The sequence below is a fragment of the Podarcis liolepis genome (assembly GCF_965112155.1).
Source record: "Podarcis liolepis genome assembly, chromosome: 3".
Classification (NCBI taxonomy): Eukaryota; Metazoa; Chordata; class Lepidosauria; order Squamata; family Lacertidae; genus Podarcis; species Podarcis liolepis.
Genome location: NC_139557.1, coordinates 980,061 through 1,000,459, shown reverse-complemented (window position 1 = coordinate 1,000,459; position 20,399 = coordinate 980,061). Strand labels below are relative to the sequence as shown.

Genomic DNA, 20,399 nt, shown 5'->3' with positions numbered 1-20,399 from the left:
ATTCCGCAGGAAATAGAAGGTTTTCCCAGGGGTAAGCAGTGCCACAAGTGAAGTCTGGTGGAGCCCTTTGTGGGGAGGTAAATGTATAGCAAAGCAAGTTGTTGTTTTTTAAAGCTGTATTTCATGAGTCATGGGAATATGGGACAAGAATTCGCTGAAATATATTTAATTGAAGTAAGAAAACAGGAATACTAGCAGCCCTACTTGTCAGCAGGGAACCTAGAAAGAGAACCTAAGAGACCATTCTTAGCAAAAGAACATTAGCAGGTTTCCAGGAGAGAAAAAATCCATCACCCAGGCCTGGACTCTCTACTCTGGAAGAGCGCCCGGACAGTGCTAAGTTCAAAATATGGCTTGTGAAATGTGCTCTAATTGTGGCTGCCATTTGATTCCAGGAAATTTCACAAAATCTGTAGACACGAAGAAACAAATAATCCTAAATATCTTTTAGCGTCATCTTCTACAATTTAATTTCCATTTTTCCTTCATGGTCATCGATCCATGGCAACTCATCTCCTGGTTGGACCCCCCTGGGTACTTCTCCCTGCCACACTGGAGCTGAGAGGCAGGTCAGTCACAGATTTTATCTCCAGTTTAGAAATCGTCAGAGGCAGCAAGCAAAGACAGCCGTTTACATGAACCAGTCTACTTTAAGATAATACTGTTCCGGTAGTTGTTAAGGTCTTGGACTGAGGTGCTTACGTTTTCTTCGTGTCCTTGGAAGGGAGGAAGAGGAGTACCAAAAGATGGCCAGCTCCACCTACCACTGGCTGTCCTGCTCTCTGCCCTCAGTTCTTCCCGTCCAGATGGACACCAGTCATCACTGCTGAGTGACATTTTAGTTGCATAGGCTTTTAACTTCAAAAGTAAGATGGCCAAAGGCCTGTTTGACTCTGCAGTCACCAGATGCTGTGGAGGCTGCATACTAAAAAGCGCCAGCAGGAGCAGAGACAAAAATGCATGGGTAGTTCGTGATCTAAGGGCACAAAGACAGAGAGACATAGCTGTCTAGACCTACAGGAAGAGTGCTAGCAGAACAGACTTATAGAAATAGTTAACCTAAAGTTTAGAAACGGCTGAGCATCTATCTGAAGGTCTGAGGGAAAATGTCAGCCCCTTGACACACACTTCACATGCCAAGGACCCAGTGTTAAATGGCTTGTTTTTGTTTTGTACAATTTTATTTGTGTGCAGCAGAAGACTAACTAGCAGCACTGTAGGTTCGGGAAGAAGGAAAGGAAGCCTTATTAACTCCTTGGAACTCCTTGTCAGGCAGAAAACATTTTATCACCTTTAATATATCTAAGGCCACTGAGCAGTTTCACATCCGGGATCCGTGTGTGCAAACCAGCCAACAACTTCCAGCAGAAATGACTTGAACCGGTTATAAAAGCAAGGAGCCTAGTTCATGTTTACAGGATCAGGCCCGCTCCGATCCTGCTGAAAGCTTGGGCTGTTCCTTCTGGGAATGCTGGGCCACCGAGGAAGATTTTGGTTGTGTTCAGACCCTAAGGCCAGGTGAACAGGATGAAACAGCTGCTTTCAAGGGCCTTGATTTTCCAGGGACCATCCTGGAATTACAAAACCCGGCTCCTGATTTGATCCCAGAATGTCCCTATTCCCCCCCCCCCTCCGGTGGTGGTGCTGCTGCTGCTGCTGAGCTGGGGGAGGAGGAGGAGCTGGCGCTTGTCCTGAGTGATGGGGGCTGCAAGGGAGCACCCCATGGCCTCTCCACCCTTGGGCAGCTTGTAGTGGCTGCTGGAGAGCAGGTGCAGAAGAGGAGGAGAGGATGCCGCCACCAGCAGAGGGGCCCAGCCCCACACAATGCCCTGGCTCTGAGGGGCAGGCAGAGGGCAGGGCCACCCTGGGTGGCAAAGCGCCTTGATTTTTTTTAAAAAAAAATGTTTAGTTCATCCATGTCTAGCCTTGCTCCCTTGTAAAATTTAGGTTTCGTGTGTGCTTTTCTTGTTGTAAATCTAGCAAAGAATAAAACAAAACAAAATCAAGATTAAGGGGTTTTCTCAGGGCGCTGGAGGTGCGCTGTGCCCTGTTGGCTGAGGGGTGACATCACTCGCCTTACTTCGGACAGGAAATGCTCTGGAGGGGAGCAAAAATGGGAGGGAGGGAGAAATGTCCCTATTTTCATCTAAGGAATGTTGGAAGGTCTGCAGTTTTGGGGAATCTACAAAAATCATTTATGTTCTAGTGCATTTACCAAAAACAGAAGATAGATTTAAAAAAAAAAAAAATTGAAGCAAGTAAATTCATCCGTGTGTGGTTTTTTTAAGCCACACTTGCTCCCACTGTATTCCTGCAATGCAACTGTGGAAAAAACTATTTTTGGTGGGAAAGGGGGAATATAATACTGTATATGAAATATTTATGCATAACTGCTAATAAGAAAACTACAGTTTAGTATCAGTAAGGCACTGCACAGCAGTGTGTGTGTGTGTGTGTGTGTGTGTGTGTGTGTGTGCATGCGCGCACTCTCACGAACACTCACAAAACCTTTCAACCTTTGAGGTTTTTAACAGTTTACTCACCACTGACAACTTCTGCAATAACAAGCCCCCATGGGAAAAATATTGGATGGGGGGAAAGGATGGGGGAACTTGTATTGGGAGAAGGATTTTATCCCTGAGATAACAGTTTTTTAAAAAATTGCTGCCACTAAAGCAAGATTTAAAACAGCCTTAAATAACAAGACAGAATATTGAGCATCCAAGCACCAAGATAGTTTCATAGTGTGAGAATACTCAGTTCTGAAGGTTTGGATGGGTTACATGGGTTAATTCCACAATTTCCCAATGTTGCAAACCTTATCATGACTTATTCAACTCAGTACATAACAGGTTCCCTCTTCACCAACACTGCATTTTAATCACCTCTAGGCAGAGTCATAGCCAGGTGATCTTGCGCCCCTGGCAGAACCATCCAAATTGCACCCCCAGCCATGGACAAATTAGCTCTTCTTCCCTCCCCTCTTCCAACCCGACCCCCCCCCCATTCAATTCACCCTCTATTTAAAACCATTTCTTATGAGGTAATAATCAAGATTTATATTTATGGACATATTTTTCAGACGATTTTGTGCCCCCCAATTGCCTGTGCCTCTGGCGGAGGCCCACCTCACCACCCCCTAGCTACAGCCCTGCCTCTAGTAGGATCCTGGTTGTTAAAACAATACACAAGCAAATCTCATCCTTGCCAGGTATGTGGTAAAAAAAATCCATGATATAGATGCTTTCAAATCAATATAAAGTGAGTTTTTTGTCTGGTATGTCCCCTCTGCTCCAAAAAAAAACAACAGCAACAGCAATAGATGTCTGTGAGCAAATCCCTGATGGCAATTTGCTGGGGAAAATGGAGGCAAAGCTTAAGGTTAGCTTGCCTTGGGAACTCTTGAGTTTCCCCTCTTCCCTGAGTAGCAACAGGTTTAGAGGATTCTATGACTGCTGGACCAGGTGGTAGCAGTGGCCAGCTGTTAGTAGTAACGGTTTAGGCTCCTGGTCCCTGGGATATCTGGCTGCCCATTCATCCAAATCTCTCGTATGATGCGCTCCCTTTCTTCCAGCCTTTGAGCTCGCTCTAGCTCCTCTGCCGAGGTGAAAACGTTCATATTCAGTGTTCTTTCAAACCTGCGGTGCCGTCGAGCAGACAGGTCGGACGCAGTGTCTGAGTCATCGTCGCTGTCACTGCCATTGGTGTCACTGTCCCGCGATGGCTTTTTGGTTTGCAATGGTTTGCAATCAGTTTGACAGGAGATTCGGAGTACTAAAACCAGCAAGGTCAGGAGAAGGCCTGCACAAATGCCAGACACAAAATACAAAGCAGCTCGCTCAGGATTTTCTGAAATGTAGAAGAGGAAATTTTTTTTAAAGAGTGCAGAGGGATGAAATGAAATGCCCAACAAAGAAAACATGAATTTTAAACAGCTTTGTAATCCTTTGGCTTTCCACCAAACAAGGGGACAGAGATAAGTTTGAGCCTCAGAGTAGGGTGGAGTGGGGAGGAAAGGGATGTGAGGCTCATATTAAGAAAATGTAGATGAGGTGATCTAGTTGAGACACAATCTGTTGTGGGAGATGCAGTGGGGGACTGAACACACGCCTGGACCTTCGAGGTGCAGGATAAAGAGAACGAGGAGAAAGTCAAAGGAGTAAGTCATTAGAGAAGGCAGTGATCTAGTTAGATGGTGACACACTGAGGTGAGAAATTAAAGCGAGACATGCAACTAAAATATTTAATATGTTTGGGAAAAGTAAATCCTCAAGGAGTGCTTCCAGGGCCAAGTTGTACACGAATGCATCTCATCTGGGGGCCTCCAACGTTAGGAATACAATTTTGGATTTGCTACACTGCATTCACCCCCTTTTTATGGGACTCCACGTGATGCTATCATTCAGTCATTGTTATATTGTGACTGGACTAGAGTGTTATAGCAATGCTCATATAATGAATTATAGCAGTACGGCGTGATGTTATAATGCTATAATTCTTCCATTGAAAGAAAGAGTGGTGAGCATATCAGAAAAGCATTTTAGCAATAATTAAAAGAATGATTTAAATATGAATGATAATGGAGGCGAAGTCATAAAATGGCACCATCCACAGAGGTTATACTGAATGTGTCCTGAGCTTCAAACAACCCCGGCCGCTATGGCAGACCTACTGCTGTGGGCAGGACACAGGACAGAGGTACCAAACCCATACTATCGGCTTCCCTCTGCACCAGATTACTTGAGGGCCAAAGTGAGGCTGCGACCCAAGACACACACCCCCACACCCCCAACCACGCAGCCAAAAGCTGCCCCCTGGCCCACCATGCAGGGTCAGCACCCAAGAGTGCAGGTCCCCATTGCAGCTGCAGGAAGGTTGACTGAGGGAGCCCCATGAGCAAAGCACCGCAGAAGCACCCACATGGGGGAGGGACCAAGCTAACCTAGGATCTGCTAGATCCTGAGCTGCCTCAAAACTGTCACCTGTCAATCGAGGCACAGTTCTTCCACCAACCCCAGGCTGGGTCTTTTAATTTAGGGGGAAAGTGAGTATGAAGTGACTTGAAAGAAGTTTATAAAATCATGTCTATTGTGGAGAAGGTGGGTAGAGAAGTTTTCCTCCCGGAATTTGTGGGCATCCAATAAAGTGGAACGTTGGCAGATTCAGGAAAGCGCATGGTTCCACAATGGAACTGGCTCTGGGGCAGTGATGCCTGCAACTCGTATGGCTTAAAAGAAGATTAAACAAGATTCACCAATTAAAAGAATTAAAAGAAGATTAAACAAGATTCTCTGTTTGAGATGGCAAAAGGGTGAGGCTCTGAAATATACTCAGAGTCGCAAAGTGATTTCATGCTCTTTATTCAGCTCATAATGGTGAGGAGGAATGAATGAATGTCCCCTCAAAGTATCTGCTTTATATACATTATTTACACAATGGGCTGCACATGATTGGTTAATTCTGGAATTCTACTGTAAGCCAATCAGGTTGTGGATTCACTTATATCTGGAGCATGATTGGGTGGTTCCTGCCAACCAATCATACTGCTGCATTGTTCTTGGACCAATCAGACTGCTGCAATTTGGATCCTATTGTTCTAGGACCAATCAGACTGCTGCAGTTTGGATCCTATTCAACTCAGTACATAACAGGCTCCTTCCTCCAAAGATAAAGCCAGAGTAGAAAGTGAGAAGAAATGTGATCTAGAAGCTTGGTGTAAGGAAGAGGAGTAATAATATGATGGGCAAACACAGCAGTAAGCAGGAGAGTCAGAGCAATGTTGGAGAGCAATGCTTGAGGTCTGTATGAATCCAAAGCTGGGGCTATGGGAGAAACAAGACCCTTTGGGGATGCTAATGCTGGAAACCCCTCCAAAAAAGGCTCACATTGTGTCTATAAACTATATATCCTAAAGACGCCACAGTTTCTGCTGTGCCTCATTCCCAAAGGAAACATGAACTCTGGAGAAGCACCTGGAACCCCTGGAATCTTGCACCACTCATGGTGACGGGGGTGGCAGGCTACTTTCTATTTTTACCCATACCTTGAAAAAAGTTATTGTTTTTGTTTAAAAAAGAGTGAAACTATAGGGCCAGCTTTAGTTTTAAAAGATAGAATCCTCACAACACTGTGCAACCTATTTATATACTAAAAGAATAAGAATATACTGTATTAACTTGAAGCCTAGAAGTTAAAAGGCTCCTTGCTGTGGCACTGGTGCAATTCAGCAGAGAGATTCTGTTTTTTAAAAGCCAAAGTAATAGGCATTTCCTCCTTTCATAGAAACAAGACTTTGTTTGTTTTCTCCTTGGCAGTGGGGTAGAACCCAAGAAAAAACAGGAAATAATGGAACAGAATAATGGAATAAAACGGGGCAATCTACTCATCCCTAGCAAATTCCAGTCCTAGCAAATTTAAACATAGGTATGAAACCCATAATTCCCATGTTGCAAAGGAATAATTATATGGGGAAAGGAACTGAAAGATATCATGCAAGGAGTACAACACAAGGGTAGATGAAAGATAAATGTTGTAACCCGAGGAAACATTTATTCAAAATTGACATTCCATCAATTACTTCATTTTCACACTTCAGTTGAAGAGAAGCCAAGTTTTCTTGAGCTGAGTAAATATACCTGTATCATTAATTCTCTAAATTACAGGACAGAGAGTTGGCTCCTCAGTGAGGAGGTCTTTAATCTTAAGAATGAAAAAGAAGTATTTGCCACTTTGAAGTTCATAAAGGGACGAACTTCAAATAAGAGCACATTAATAAATTGCTGCTACTACTGAAATAACACGGCAAAATAGAGTAGCGTGATCAACCCCAGCCTCCAGGCACTTTCTCTGTCACTGCCACCCAGGGCCTGGGTAAATCGATGGGTTTGGCCTGGCATCGTAAGCCCAGTAAGGTAGCACCCTCGTCGTAAGAAAGGGCCATCTTCCAGCAGGACAGCAAAGGGGGTCCCTCTGCCCCTCTCAGAGCCCAGTTGGCTAATACTGGAAGAGGCCCTCTATTGGAAACATGGGCCCCAAGCCATCTAAAGTTTCCTATATCAGCATTAACGCCCTCAAGGGGGCCCAGGAACCAAGGAGCAGCAACATGGTTCCCCCCAGGTGGGCCGGGGAGCATCTTTGTGACCATATCCTGCAGCAGCTTCCAGGGTAAACCCGCTTCAAGAAGGAGGGGATCAGAACAGAGGAGGCAGCACAGCAGCTGGGCTCTCTTCTTCCAACTGGTGAACCAGCCCCAGCTGCTAAAAATCCTTCTCTGGCCAACACTCCGCCAATCCTAATTCAGAAGTATTGCTGTGGCACAGAGATGTTGTGGTGTCGCCACCCCTCACCCCCCGCCCTGGTACATCTGAGGTGGAAGCTCAGCTACTGGCTTGCGGTTTCTGCTTAAATATTTTTGAAAAAAATCAGTAAATGTATAACAGATTACCTACTGGCTCCTTTGTCTCATAGGGAGAATCTCCACCACCCTTTTTACTTTTCATTCCTTTCATGTGAAACGATGTAAATGATATGTGGCTGATGATGAATGGGGATAATTAATTGAAGGGGAATTTATTTTGGACTCTGGGTGATAAACTAATGGAAGAATTGCTGGGGATAATATAAGGTGGGAAAATTTAATAGACAAGATTGGGGTGATGTGGTGGGAAACTGGCTGACTTGTTTTATGTGAAATTTAAATCACGATTACTTTAAAATTTGCATATATACATATCAATTAGCACCATGCAAGTTCTATGCAAGTGTGAGGCCTCTTCTGTCCTCTCTTTTGGTGGAGCAGAATTGTGCACAAAACACAATGAGCTAGCAGGGCATCAGAAACCACAGAAAATACACACAACGCTCCCTTTTCTGGACTCCGTTGGTTCTCTGGTTGGCAAAAACAAATCAAAAAGCTTTAATAATAATAATAATAATAATAATAATAATAATAATAATAATTCCTCCAGCCTTGAAATGTGATATTCAGATACCCTGATACAGCCTCATGAAACATCCAGTAAACACAGGGGTCGGCAAACCAAGATCTGGGGACCGGATGTGGCCCCCCAGGCTCCTAAATCCGGCCCGCGGACCCTGCTGCCTGCTCGGTGAGTCCCCACATGCTGAGGACGCCTTGCCATGCGGGGACTGACTTCCGCGATGCTGGCATGGCTTGTGGGCGGGCGGCAAGGCTGGCACAGCTTTGGATGGGCTTCAGGAAGCTCCTGCAGGCGGCTCTGGGCAGGGGGCAACGCTGGCACAGCTCTGGAGTTCCTGCAGCTAATCCGAAGCCTTGCTGCCCGCGCACCGTGGTAAATGGCCTTGGACGGAGAGGCCGGCGGGTCTGGGTCGTGCCACGGGCATCGTGACGGGTGTGTTGCGGGGCTTCAGCCGGAGCTTGGCGTGCCTGCTGGCCCTGCGCCTGGCGCCTGGCTCACGCTGCTGCTGGAGCAGCTGGAGGGCAAGCTGCAAGCTGCCTGCCTGGCGCTCCGCGTGCGCGGCCTGCCCCTCCGACCTGGCCTCAGACGACGGGCCACAGCGCCTGGTGCCAGTGGCGTAGCGTGGGTTGTCAGCACCCGGGGCAAGGCAAGTAATTTGCGCCCCCTAACCCGTGGATTTGCGCCCCTAACCCGTGGATTTGCGCCCCCTAACCCGTGGATTTGCGCACCCTAACCCCCAGATGTTGCGCCCGGTGCGGCCGGCCCCCCCTGCACCCCCACGCTACGCCACTGCCTGGTGCATGCCGCCTGGGAGCTCTGCGGGGACCGGCTGATGGAGCGGCTGCTGCTCATCAACAACGCCAGTGAGTAGGCAGTGCCGAGACGTGCTCCTGAGCACGTGCAGAGTGCGTTCCTCCTCCAGGTCCGGAGGCAGCTGCGGGACCGGCTTGCAGGGTATTTATATTTTTCAAAATATAGACCGGCTCCCCACAAGGTCTGAGGGACAGTGGACCGGCCCCCTGATGAAAAAGATAGCTGACCCCCTGAGCAAACAGAAGTGGTGGCCGGGGGGGGGAGCCTACCTGTGACAAAGGAATAGGCTGCCAGGACGTTGCTGAGCAAGGCCATCTTGGTCCCCGTAGGCTCCATTGTCTGGCTGAATACTTTCCTGGGTGCCTCATTGACAGGAAGGAGGACGGTCTGGGTGTTTAGTGGGCAAAAGGCAGCATGACTCCCTTTCTTCTTTTCTGTTTTGGAATACAAAGCAAATGGGGGTGAATCACACCTGCTCCTAGGCCCGCGGTTCAAGCAAAGTCTTCCTTCTGCCTTTAGACACCCGCATTTAGGAACTAAATCCGTGCTGTGAAATGCTTTGGGGTGAAGTCTGCTGTTTGCCTTTAATCCTCTGCTCAGGGTCTGTGCTTGTAGCTGCTTCGTTCAATTTCAGTCCCTCGTGAAACACACCTGAATGATTTACAGCACGTAAATAAACAGAGGCCCTTTTTTTCTTTCCTTCCTCTTTTCAGATCAAAAAATATGGTCATGGGAGCTGAGTTCCCTCAACCTGGTATAATTCAGTGCTGCTTTAGAAATATCAGAGAGGGCAAGTGGTGCTCTTCTTGCAATTGCAATGGCAATTCTATAGTTTGAGATACACCTGGCAGATCCCTTTCCCTCCAGCCCATATTAATCCGAGGGAGAATCTGTAACACCCAGCATGGCTTCCTGGGGGAGCCGGGATTCTTAATGCCTCCCCTTGAGCGCAGAAGAAGAGGGCAGTGGACATACATTTTGTTTTGTTTTGTTTTGTTTTGTTTGAAGGTGGTTAAGTCTTTGATCCTGAAAGCCAACCTTTTTCATCTACTCAGATCACTGCTGATAACCTACTGCATCTTAGAATCATAGAATCATAGAGCTGGAAGAGACCACAAGGGCCATCGAGTCCAACCCCCTGCCAAGCAGGAAACACCATCAGAGCACTCCTGACATATGGTTGTCAAGCCTCTGCTTAAAGACCTCCAAAGCAGGAGACTCCACCACACACCTTGGCAGCAAATTCCACTGTCAAACAGCTCTTACTGTCAGGAAGTTCTTCCCAATGTTTAGGTGGAATCTTCTTTCTTGTAGTTTGGATCCATTGCTCCGTGTCCGCTTCTCTGGAGCAGCAGAAAACAACCTTTCTCCCTCCTCTATATGACATCCTTTATATATATCTTGATGTCAGGGGTTCAGGAGCAGAGACGCAGAGAAGGGAGGAGACAGAGAGCGAGGGGGAGGAATACGAAGGAAGGATGAGTGGGGATGACGACCCGAGATCACCGAGCCTGTCTAGCGAGTCCGAGGATTCCCAGAAGGGAGCGCCAGCAGCCAGAGCAAGGGGGGAGAGCAGGGGGACACCCCAGGAAGAAGGGTCCAGAGAGGGATCAGAAAGCAGCAGTTGGAGATCGGGACCCACGTTCCCAGCCGGGAGCAGCGGGGAGAAAGGGGACCAGATATCGGGCTCCGGAGACTTTCAGAAGGAGGGAGGGCATGAGTCAGGAGTAGTCACGCCCACCTCGGGGAGCGAGGAAACGATCAAGAGGAAAGTGGAGAGTTGGGCGCGCGCGCCAAGTTCAAATGTAACGGAAGCTGGCGCAGCCAGCAGCCCAGAGAGTGAACCGAGTCCCAAAGCCCGCCGCAAGGAGGCGGAAGGGTCAGGGGGGTCCGCGTCAGAAGAGAGTAGGAAAGGAGAGACCCAGGGGGGCAGGAGGACCCAGAGACGGAAGGAAAGGCGCAGGAGGTGGAGCAAGGCTAGGGTATTAAGCTGGTGCGCTAGAGGCGGAGACTCAGACGGGTCTTCGTCGTTCTGACCTAGAAGAAGTAGGGCTGCACGTTGCAGTTTGGAAATGGAACCTGTAATCCAATAAAGACTCTTTGAAACTGAACGCTGGCTGACTTGGTCCTATGTGAGCTGGGACTGGGCGGCAGCCCTGACACTTGATTATATATCTTGATTGGTTTGCTGACAGCCCAGCCACCTGGGGAAACCGCAATCATTATAACACACGTTAGACAACCAGGCTGGTCGCCTATCCCCCAAAAGAGGGGCGGACAGGGTCCAAATATGTAGGACAGAGAGCCTCATAAGGTGGTTTGTCAAAAGGCCCTTGTTTCAATAGCTACATACGTGCACTCAAGGAACCAACCGTATGTTGTCCTTTGGTCCAATTTCTCACAGAAAGATGACAGATAATTGATTGCAAACAACTGACGCTAGAGGTGTGCAGGGAATGCAGAAGATTGTGAATCCCAAACTGGTTGATTTAAAGCAGAGGTCGGCAACCTAAGGCCCATGGGTCAGAAGCGGCCCACGAGGGTCGCTTAACCGGCCCATGAGCCACCCCCAAACAGAGCCGCCCACTCAGCGAGTCCCCACACGCTGCACTAAACCAGCACAGCACAGCAGCAGGACTCTTTTCCGTGGCGCCGGAAATCACTTCTGCGCATGCCCAAATACTGGAAATCACATCTGCGCATGTCTGCGAAACCGGAAATCACTTTTGCACATGCCCAGGCGCCCAAAATTGCTTCTGCACAGGCGTGATTTTCAGCATCTGGGCATGCACAGAAGCGATTTTCGGCATCACACTGCGCTAGCCCAGCCCACGGAGGATCTCCGCGGGAGTGATCTGGCCCATGCCCAGTAAGCCTTGCTGACCCCTGACTTAAAGGGATTCTGGGCTCGTCTCAGGCAAAGCACGATCCATATGAAGCACCCCAAACCAGAGTGGGAACCCCAAAGCACTTCATGATGCCTCAGAAATTTGGACATTAAAAATAAAAACTTGCAAGTATCTGCTGAAAGCGACACCAATGTCTGTAACCTTACCATAGAAAGAAAACACCAGGGTGGGGAAAGATCCATTGTGACTGACAGATTTATTTTGTCATCACAGAGGAAAGCCAAGGCACAGCTGTGGGAGAGCCCTCCCCCAGGCATGTGGTCAGAGAAAGCCTTGGCAAAGTCCTTCCCTGATTGGAAGCCAGGGCTGTCAGCCACAAGATCACACTGCCCTCCTGCCCCTTCTCCCTGTCTGGCATTTTCTTTCAGGAAGAGTTTGAAGGTCTCTGACTGAAGCTGCACCCCCATGGCAGAATATGTCCATGGCCTGCTAACAGCACTGTAGACGGTGCTTGGAGCCAAAGCTGAACCTCGTGGAGGAGCTCCCAGTAATTCTGTGCCACATTTCTCACAACTACATGCATTCTCCATTCTCCTCGTCCCTGGGCTGTAGCTCTTGGACACAGAGTAAAGGAAGCCTCTCTGTTTTGGGATTCTCTCCCCGCTCTCTGTTTCTGGAAGGAGACCTGCTTACAGCCCTGCAAGGCCAGTCTGGGTCAGACAGGCAAAGAATTCTCTCCCCCTTGCCTTGGTTTTCCCTTCGCTCCTCTGCTATGGTTATTTATTCCCCCTCCCAGCGCTGCAGTCTTGTGTTTCGACAACAGTCCTTCAAGGTTGGTCTCATCCACTTGCACACATTTGGAGGGAAAGACTCATTCCTCTCCACCCAAAGCCCTGTGTGGACACATTTTGGCCTGCATGCTGATGAAGGGGACCGTGCGGTGATTGATATATCGTCATTTATCGTTATTTACCCTTAAGTAGTAGCAGTTGCCAGGATGTTACCTTGTTTGCCTCTGCATAATTCCATCCTTATTTCAGACATCATGATATATTGCAATGTTTTGCTGGTGATATATTGCAGTGTTGAAAACCAGATATCACCCAGTCCTCACACACGTTGTGATTCACGATATATTGCCAGGTCAGATATTATGAAACAGTTATCATGAAGTAAAATTCAAGCCGGTTTTTGACAATGTATCACCTAGCTCTAGTGTCAACAAATCCCACTTGCATTTCCACAGAGTAAATCCAGTTCTGACCACAAGCACATAATCTGAACTGCGGTGGTTTCCCTGCCTGCTTCCTTTCCCTTTCAGTGCCACTTGCCAAGGTGCGCTTCTGAGCCCTCCTTGCTTCACACTCTCCTGGTGCATCTCTTGGCCCAGATCTCCCAGTAGGGCGGCCAAGGTGGTTTCCGTGCCACAGTGAGGCTGAAGGCGAGACTGGAAGCAATATTGATCATCCGTTCCACCCAAAACCTCTTCAAACTGTGCCACAACCTCGCTTGCACACATCCCGGCTCAAAACAGACGGGTCCAGAGATTTTTCTTTCAGTGTCAAAGTTATGGAATCCTCTCCTTACAGCTGCCAACCTGGGAACCAGTCCTGGCAAGGGCTGGGCCACTTTCACAGTAAAATCCTCTGGACAACTAGCATTGATTGAGGTATTTTTAAATCATTAAGTAGCGGGTTAAGCTAAGAAAAGGAAATGTTAGCAATTGAATTTTAAGACAACAACCACACAGAACCATGTGAGGAAACAACTCTTCCTCTCCTCAAAGGACAGGCACCTGCATATAAATCCTGCTGGGCAGAGAAGCAAATCTGTGCCGTTAGAGACAAGCGGATTGTTTCCGTGCGCTTGGTAGGATTCTTCCAGTGGCGCATTCATGCGCGCGTAACTGCTGCTGGCATTGGCAAACAATTCCTGAGCACGACGACAAGGACAGAAACACTTTGTGACAGATCTAACTAGAACACTGTAGTTTCTTGAACAGTTAAAATATATGTTCCAATACAGTAGAGCAGCAGTCCAATCCTATACATGTCTACTCAGAAGTAAGCCCCACAGAGAGTTGCTTTGGGATTGTAGACTTTGCTGCAAGTGTACTTTGCATTCAGCAATAAATCATGATGTGTTTTCCCTTATTTAGCCTTTTTGTAGGTTGGGGTCATTCAACTGAAAATAATTAGGGATGGCTGAGCCAGAGGCTGCTGGAGCTGGAAAAGAATTAGGGCTGCCTTAGACATCAAAACGCCTGGAGGGGGATGAACACTTGTCTGGCCATGCAAGGGGTCCCAGTTCTGCTGGCCAGACAAGAAGCTCTCCTCTTCTGAGCAGCCAGCGTCAAGAGAGGAAAGGCAAGGCCAGCACCCTCTCTTTTTCCGCTGGCATGCTTTGGTGGTGCTGCCCAGCTTGCAGGCATTTCTCATCTATGCCAGCTGTAGCTTCTGGTGAGATTTTGCCAGCGCTGGTGGAGGGAGTGGGGGGAGTGATGAGCAATCTGTTGGGGGGTCAGATTGGCTGGCTGAAGTGGACTGCTGTGTACTTGTTTGCCCAACAGACTGGCGTCTCTATAAATTGAGGTACAGAAGGGAGGTGAGTTCAGAAGGAGTTCAGAAGTTTGAGAAACTCTGACTTCGCCCACAGAGGCATGGGCTGGTTCAGAAAAGCCCTCCACAAGGCCCAGAGACCCAAAGACACAAGCAGCTAGACAGCTACTGATTCCTCTGGCACCCAGGCTATGCCTACTCGGCAGGAAGCCTGGCTGAGACCGAAGAGAATAGGTGAAACAATAGCCCCATAAACCTGTTAAGCCTAGTAATTTATAAACAGACATTTTCAACAGCTCCTACATCCTACCAGCAAAGTTGTTACTTGTCAAAACAAAACGCTTAACTGAAAAGTTCTCAGAACAAACTGTAAGTTTAAGAAACTTGTTCGCTGTTCTTTCCTTTCAGAACCCAGCATGCCCTAAACACTCCTCATTCACTGCAGTCTCTTAACATGTTGGATCCTGCCTTCCGCCTGCCAACAATGCCAGATTGTATCACACTTTGAGCTAAAACTCCTAGCTGGCACCTTTGCTTATTTTCCATTCCCACCCCACATGGGAGGCATGTACACAATGATCACATACTTTTCTATAATGCCTTTCCCCCAAAAATGAACCACAGTGAATGTGCCTGTTGCCACACTGACCCATTTTTTTTAGTCTTTCCTATAGGTGCCCTTTCAGTTTACTTCCTGTTTCTGGGTTTATGCTAATTAATGCCAATAAATATTTTTACTAGGTAAACGTGGCCTAGTGAGGCCCTGATCCCTGGTGGCAGCTACAGCCTCTACCTCTCCACCCAGACAGGCTGACTTTCTCTTGGGCATGATGACAAGTCTTCAGCTTGCCAGCTCCTTCTAACTCCTTTCCAAGCCTCCAGGTGCAGACAGCAGGAAAACAGCCTTGCTCAAAGCATTTGAGGATAACTTCCAGATCACCCTTTGGAGATAAAGTGATTAGCAGTCAGACGATTATCAGTCACCATGTAGTTATCTTCTGTCAACAGGAGCAGAGAGACAGTCGAACATCCATTTCTATACTAATTATTCAACAAAAGTCTAATATTCAGCTACATTTTTGGTATTTATTTATTAATTAAATGTCTATACCATACTTTATTCAAAAATCACAAGGCAGTTTACAATGTAAAAACACAAATATATATATCATAGTAACGAACAAAAGCAATACCACCACCAACCCCCCAACCCGTTTCAAAAGCCATAGTCAAAGGCCAGGGAGAAGAGGAATGTTTTTGCCTGGCACCTAAATATGTGTAAGGAAGGCGCCAGGCGAGCCTCCCTGGGGAGAGCATCCAGCAGAGAGCCCTATGTCTACTCTGAAGTAAGCCCTATTGAATTTGATGGCACTTACTCTTAGGTAAGCAGGGTGTGGGCTGTTACAGAATAAGCAGGGCATAGTCATATTAGACCATCGAAGCAGGTTTTCTTCACTGAGCCCTTCTCAGATTGCATCGGGCTGATGAAGCAATAAGAGGGACATCATTCTAACCAGATTTCGGCTGACTGAGGAGAAAGACACAACATTCATCAGGATGTGGTCCAAAAAATGAGGCTGTCAAGAAGATTGTTACTCCTTGCGCTATAGAGGAGGAGGAGCTGGAATAAATTGTGCTGTCCTCTTTTAGGTGCCTTTCGAAAATTTACTATAGATATGGGGTTCCCAATTGGTCTTGCTCAAAGCATGCAAGGAGGGGAGGTTTATTTCTTCTTGCCCATTGAAGAGGTTGGGATGAAAACACACCCACCCCTTGCCTGGATGCCTCTGATACCTAATGAGGATGGGAGAGGAGAAAGAGGGGGTTTTTCTTAGAGGGGGAAAGAGAGAAATCTCCCCTCTCCACAAACTTAGATCAAAAGGGAGCCCCTCATCAGCAAGGAATTTTCTTTCCCCTATGTTTGGGTATTTTCAAGTTGCTCTGGGAATGCCTCTTCATTTCTTACGTTACCTCGATCACAAAGGGTTCTTGAGTCTAAAGCCGAGCAATATTCCAATTCTTTGTCTGAAACCAGTATGAAGTTCAGATCGTGATACCAGTTTCAGACTTCTTGAGCTGGCAATATTGCTTTATTTGATTTAAGCTGTTTATTTTAAAGTTATTGTGACTTTTTGTGTTGGATCAGAATGTTATTATGTGTGTGATCTTTGCTGTCTATTTTCTTGTTTCTTCAGCTTGTAAACCACCTTGAGAATAGTTATATAGAAAGGTGGTATACAAATTAAAAGTGAAAATGCAATTATTTGATCCCAGAATGTCCCTATATCCCCTGCCAGTGCTTTTTGTAAATCTACCAAAGAATAAAATGAAATCAGGATTCAGGGACTTTCTCAGGACAGTGGACGCTGTGTGCTCTGTCCCATTGGGGTGGTGGTGGTGGAAATGCTCTGCAGCAGGGGGATGGACAAAAAATGGTGGGTCAAGGAGGGTCAGCTGGCAGGGAGTGAGAAATGTCCCTATTTTCATCTGAGGAATGCTAGAGGGTATGCATTCAGCACAGGCTCTGAAGACCTGTCCAAAACGGTTACCATGCCAAAAGGCTGCACTGGCCTGAATACCTGGCCACAACATCTGTTTAACCCAATGCCTAAAAAGACAACATGCCAACCGAGTAAGAGTCCGCAGCTGGCAGCCCCTGACCCACATCTGCTTCCCTAACAGGGTGGGGGAGCTCTGGTCCATCAATTGCCAGTCTCTGGGGGAAGTGGGAGCTGCAGAAGTGGGACTGTAGGGGTGTAACACATGGGCACGGTGGGGGGGAGCAGGGGAGGCAGCTGCCTCCCCAATAAAGTAAATAAGTAGAAATACTTAATTAATTGACCATTTGCATTGCAGATAACTCGGTTCTGCCTCCCCCTAACAAAAAGCCTGCCCCCCCAAATAAATGCTGACTATGCCCATCCTGTAGCAAGTGCTAGAGATTTTCATGAATGCCTCTGTTTGACTACTCATGAGTAGATGCAGGCTAAGAAGGACCCTACTCCTGGGTTACAAACAGGGCCTGCTCAACTTATAGCACTTCCTCCTTCCTATGGTTTGCGTTCATATAGAAAACCAGGATAGCAAGTCACAAACTTCTTTCTGGCATGCTTGAATTAATTACCAGTTGCTTCTGAAACACAGCTGGCCCAATAAATTTTGGCACCTGAGGTGAACCACCAAATGGTGCCCACCCCCATCCCCCCAGCCAAGGAATAAGGGGTGAGTGAAGATCTCAATCTATGTTGAGAACAGGTTCGGAATCAAATCAACCTGACGACGACTGAACTGAGAATCCAAAGGGGCCCTCTCTGAATCATGCTGGGCAGGTGCAGAGCCCAGGAGACCCCAGAGGGCAGCCCCTGCCTTCTCCTGCCTAGTGGTGGAAGGAGCTCAGCGCCCCTGATTCACCAAGAGGCCATGGTATAGGTGGTATGGGGGGGGGCTGCTGAGGAGGAGGAGGGGCTGTAGTCATTGCTGCCACTGCAGCAGCAGCAGGAGGGGCAGGTGATGCTTCCCTTGGAGGCCAGAGCTGCTGCTCCTGTGGATCCTGCCACCTCAGGCAGTTGCCTCCCCTTGCCTCCTGGGTGGGTTGGCCCTGCTCAGAAGGCATCTCAACCTTGTGAGCCGCTTCTGTATGTTTCTACCATTGCTCCCTTTTAATGTTCTGTTTGTCTACAAAACAACAGGAATGAGAAAGAGAAATTATGCATTTTCCTCTTTTTTACAGTTTATATTTCTACAAGGCATTTTAACTTAATTAAAAACTCAAAAGTCTAACACAAGTAATAGAAACTGCTGGCTGTCCGGCACCTCTAGAAATAACATTAATATTAGCAGATAAACTGGTTTAGGACTTAAAGTAACCCCCCAAAGTGTTTCAGAAAGGGAGTGCAGCAGTCAAGATCAGGAAAATAGGGGAGGTAACTGTAGATACATTTTCGAGAAAGAGAGATGGAGTCAAGAGACTCTGTTTCCTTTAAATTAAGAGGAATGTCTTATGGTGAAACTGATGCTTGACAAAATGCTGGGAAGGAAGAGAAGGAATCATTACAGAAATTGACATCCACTTGTGAAAAACAGCTCTAGTGCAGCGATGTTTCAGACGGAGGACGGGGGCCAGAGGCCACAAGCTTTTCGTGCTGTCTCCGGACCTCCGGACCTCGGCCTTGCTTTGTTTAGCAGGGGAGCTGGGCACACTGCCAGGAACACAGCTGACAGCAAAAACCACCGCTTGTTTGTTTTCCCCCATAAAAGCACCCCAAATCTGCATCTTTATATCTAAATTAGCATATGCCTATCTTATGCAAATTTCTGTCCTGGGCATGAGCCCTGAGTATTTGAGGTGCCTAGCAATGTCCCTGTCTTAGTGCTGCGCTTTACGGTTATGTTGTATGCAGCAGGATATGAGTGTATTTCTAGTTTTAGCAGTATGTAATGAAACAGTGTGATTATTAAAATTAAAAACAGTATCGGTTTTTAAGAGAGAGAACTTCACGTCTATGAACGTACAACTTCTTTGCTACTTCTGCGAAAACTAAAGTAGGTCCATATACAGTATTCTGCTGGAAACAACCCTACACAGAAACTAAAGAGCACACATTTCGAGCGCCATGCTTGCTCATATTCACAGCTCCTTTCCAGCTCTGAATTGCTTTTCTCCTGAATTACTCTTTTCTCCAATTATTCCGCGGCTTGCCAAACAAACCTCCCCTTGGGGTCTTTCATTCTGAACTGCTGCCCTCAGCTTTTCCTCCTCCTAATACGAATGGAAAGAGCCAGTAGTCCGGAACCTGCTTCTGACCAGGCGGAAATTCCCTGGTTCTGGAAGCCAACTCCGGGCGCTCGGCAGCCCCTCTCCCCAGGGACCTCGGGCCCCCAGGGACCTCGGCTCCCCGGCCTTTCCTGGACCCGGCCCTTGTTCTCCTCCTCTACGAGGGCGCACCTGGAGCTGTCAAAGGTCCCGGAGGCTCCGCGGAAAAGCAGCCCCCAACCCGCCCCCCGCCCACCCCCGCTCTGCCAGCCTTCTCCTCCCGCGGCTTTGTTCTCCCCGGAGAGAAGACCTTCTCCTTTTTTACCTTTCGCGATTCCTCTGGGCGGAGCGGCGCGCAGCCCACGAAGCCCGGCCGGAGCCCCCCGGCAGGACGGCGAGCGCCAAGGGGGTCCTCGGCGCGCATCCCAGAGAGAGAAGAGAGAGCGGGAGAGCGAGCGGGAGCGCGGCCGAGGAGAGCCGGCGAGGTGGGTGGGTGCTGGGCTCGGGAGGGCAGCAACAGGAAATGACATGGAAAACTTCGCCAGCCTCGTCTAAGCTAAACTTGGCCCGACATGTCGGGGGGGGGGAGTCCCCCTTCTGCGTTAAGCAGGTCAAAAAGAAAGATCTGAAAGGAGCGCAGCCAGCCGCCTGGAGAGAGGAATGAAGGAGCCGAGGGAGAAAAGAGGAGACTCCGCGCGACCCCGGCCCAGCCCAGCGCAAAAGACAAGTTTGCCATCGCCGCCCCGCCACTCCCCCCCGCGCCAGGAGGAGCCCCGCCGAGAGCGCGCCCTCGCTGCCTCGCTTGCCAGGCGTGGGGGCCCAGACGCCGGACTTTCATCTCCGACGCTTTGGTCATCTAAAACAAACAAAAAATAGCAAGCTGTATTTGTAAAATTCTACTTGTGACAAAGAATTGACTTGTGAAAGTTTGCAGGAAACTCAGAAACTCTCTCTGGCGCGCCATGAACGGGTCAGAGATATTGGTGCACCATTTCAAAGCTGCTACAGAAAATTGGATGTGCTCACACTCCTTCCAACCCTAAAGACGTACTGCGTGCCCTATCTAAACACCGCGGCGTTTGGATGCAAATGTTAGTCCCTTGAGCCCCACACTGGGCAAAAGATCCCTGCACGGCAGGGGTTGGACTAGATGACCCTTGTGATCCCTTAAAACTTTACAGTTCAAACGAATTTAGGGCAGAATTCAAAGTATGTGTGTGCGCGCGCGTAATAATCATCATCATCATCATCATCATCATCATCATCATCATCTGCCACTGCCGTGGAAAATATGCAAAAGCAACCTTTGGCTGTGCTGTCAGAGCACTCTGGCCCTGCATCTTCTATGCCAACAAAGCGCCATCTGCAGAGCCGGCGAAATGGGGCAGAGTTGTGGGTGGGATATGGAAAGCAGAGAGACTTACCCCATAGCTCTATACTTCTCCCGAAGGTGAGGCCAGCAGAGCCAGAGAGCAGCCCCGGGAGG

General features: G+C 48.1%; 1 protein-coding gene across 4 annotated transcripts in view; it reads right to left on the bottom strand.

Annotated features, from left to right (window-relative positions):
• Window positions 1–20,109, bottom strand: part of EVA1A (eva-1 homolog A, regulator of programmed cell death) — a 34,431-nt gene extending 14,322 nt beyond the window's left edge. The window contains exons 1-3 of one of the 4 annotated variants that reach the window (XM_083495091.1): window positions 19,832–20,109; window positions 9,023–9,187; window positions 2,518–3,849 (exon numbers count right to left, since the gene is read on the bottom strand). In XM_083495091.1, the coding sequence (XP_083351217.1) occupies window positions 3,485–3,849; window positions 9,023–9,187; window positions 19,832–19,877 (576 nt within the window). In that variant the 5' untranslated portion in view covers window positions 19,878–20,109 and the 3' untranslated portion in view covers window positions 2,518–3,484. Of the gene's footprint in view, window positions 1–2,517; window positions 3,850–9,022; window positions 9,188–19,238; window positions 19,730–19,831 lie in introns of those variants that run through there. The other 3 variants (XM_083495088.1, XM_083495089.1, XM_083495090.1) reach the window with 3 other exon arrangements.
• Between the last annotated feature and the right edge of the window lie 290 nt (window positions 20,110–20,399).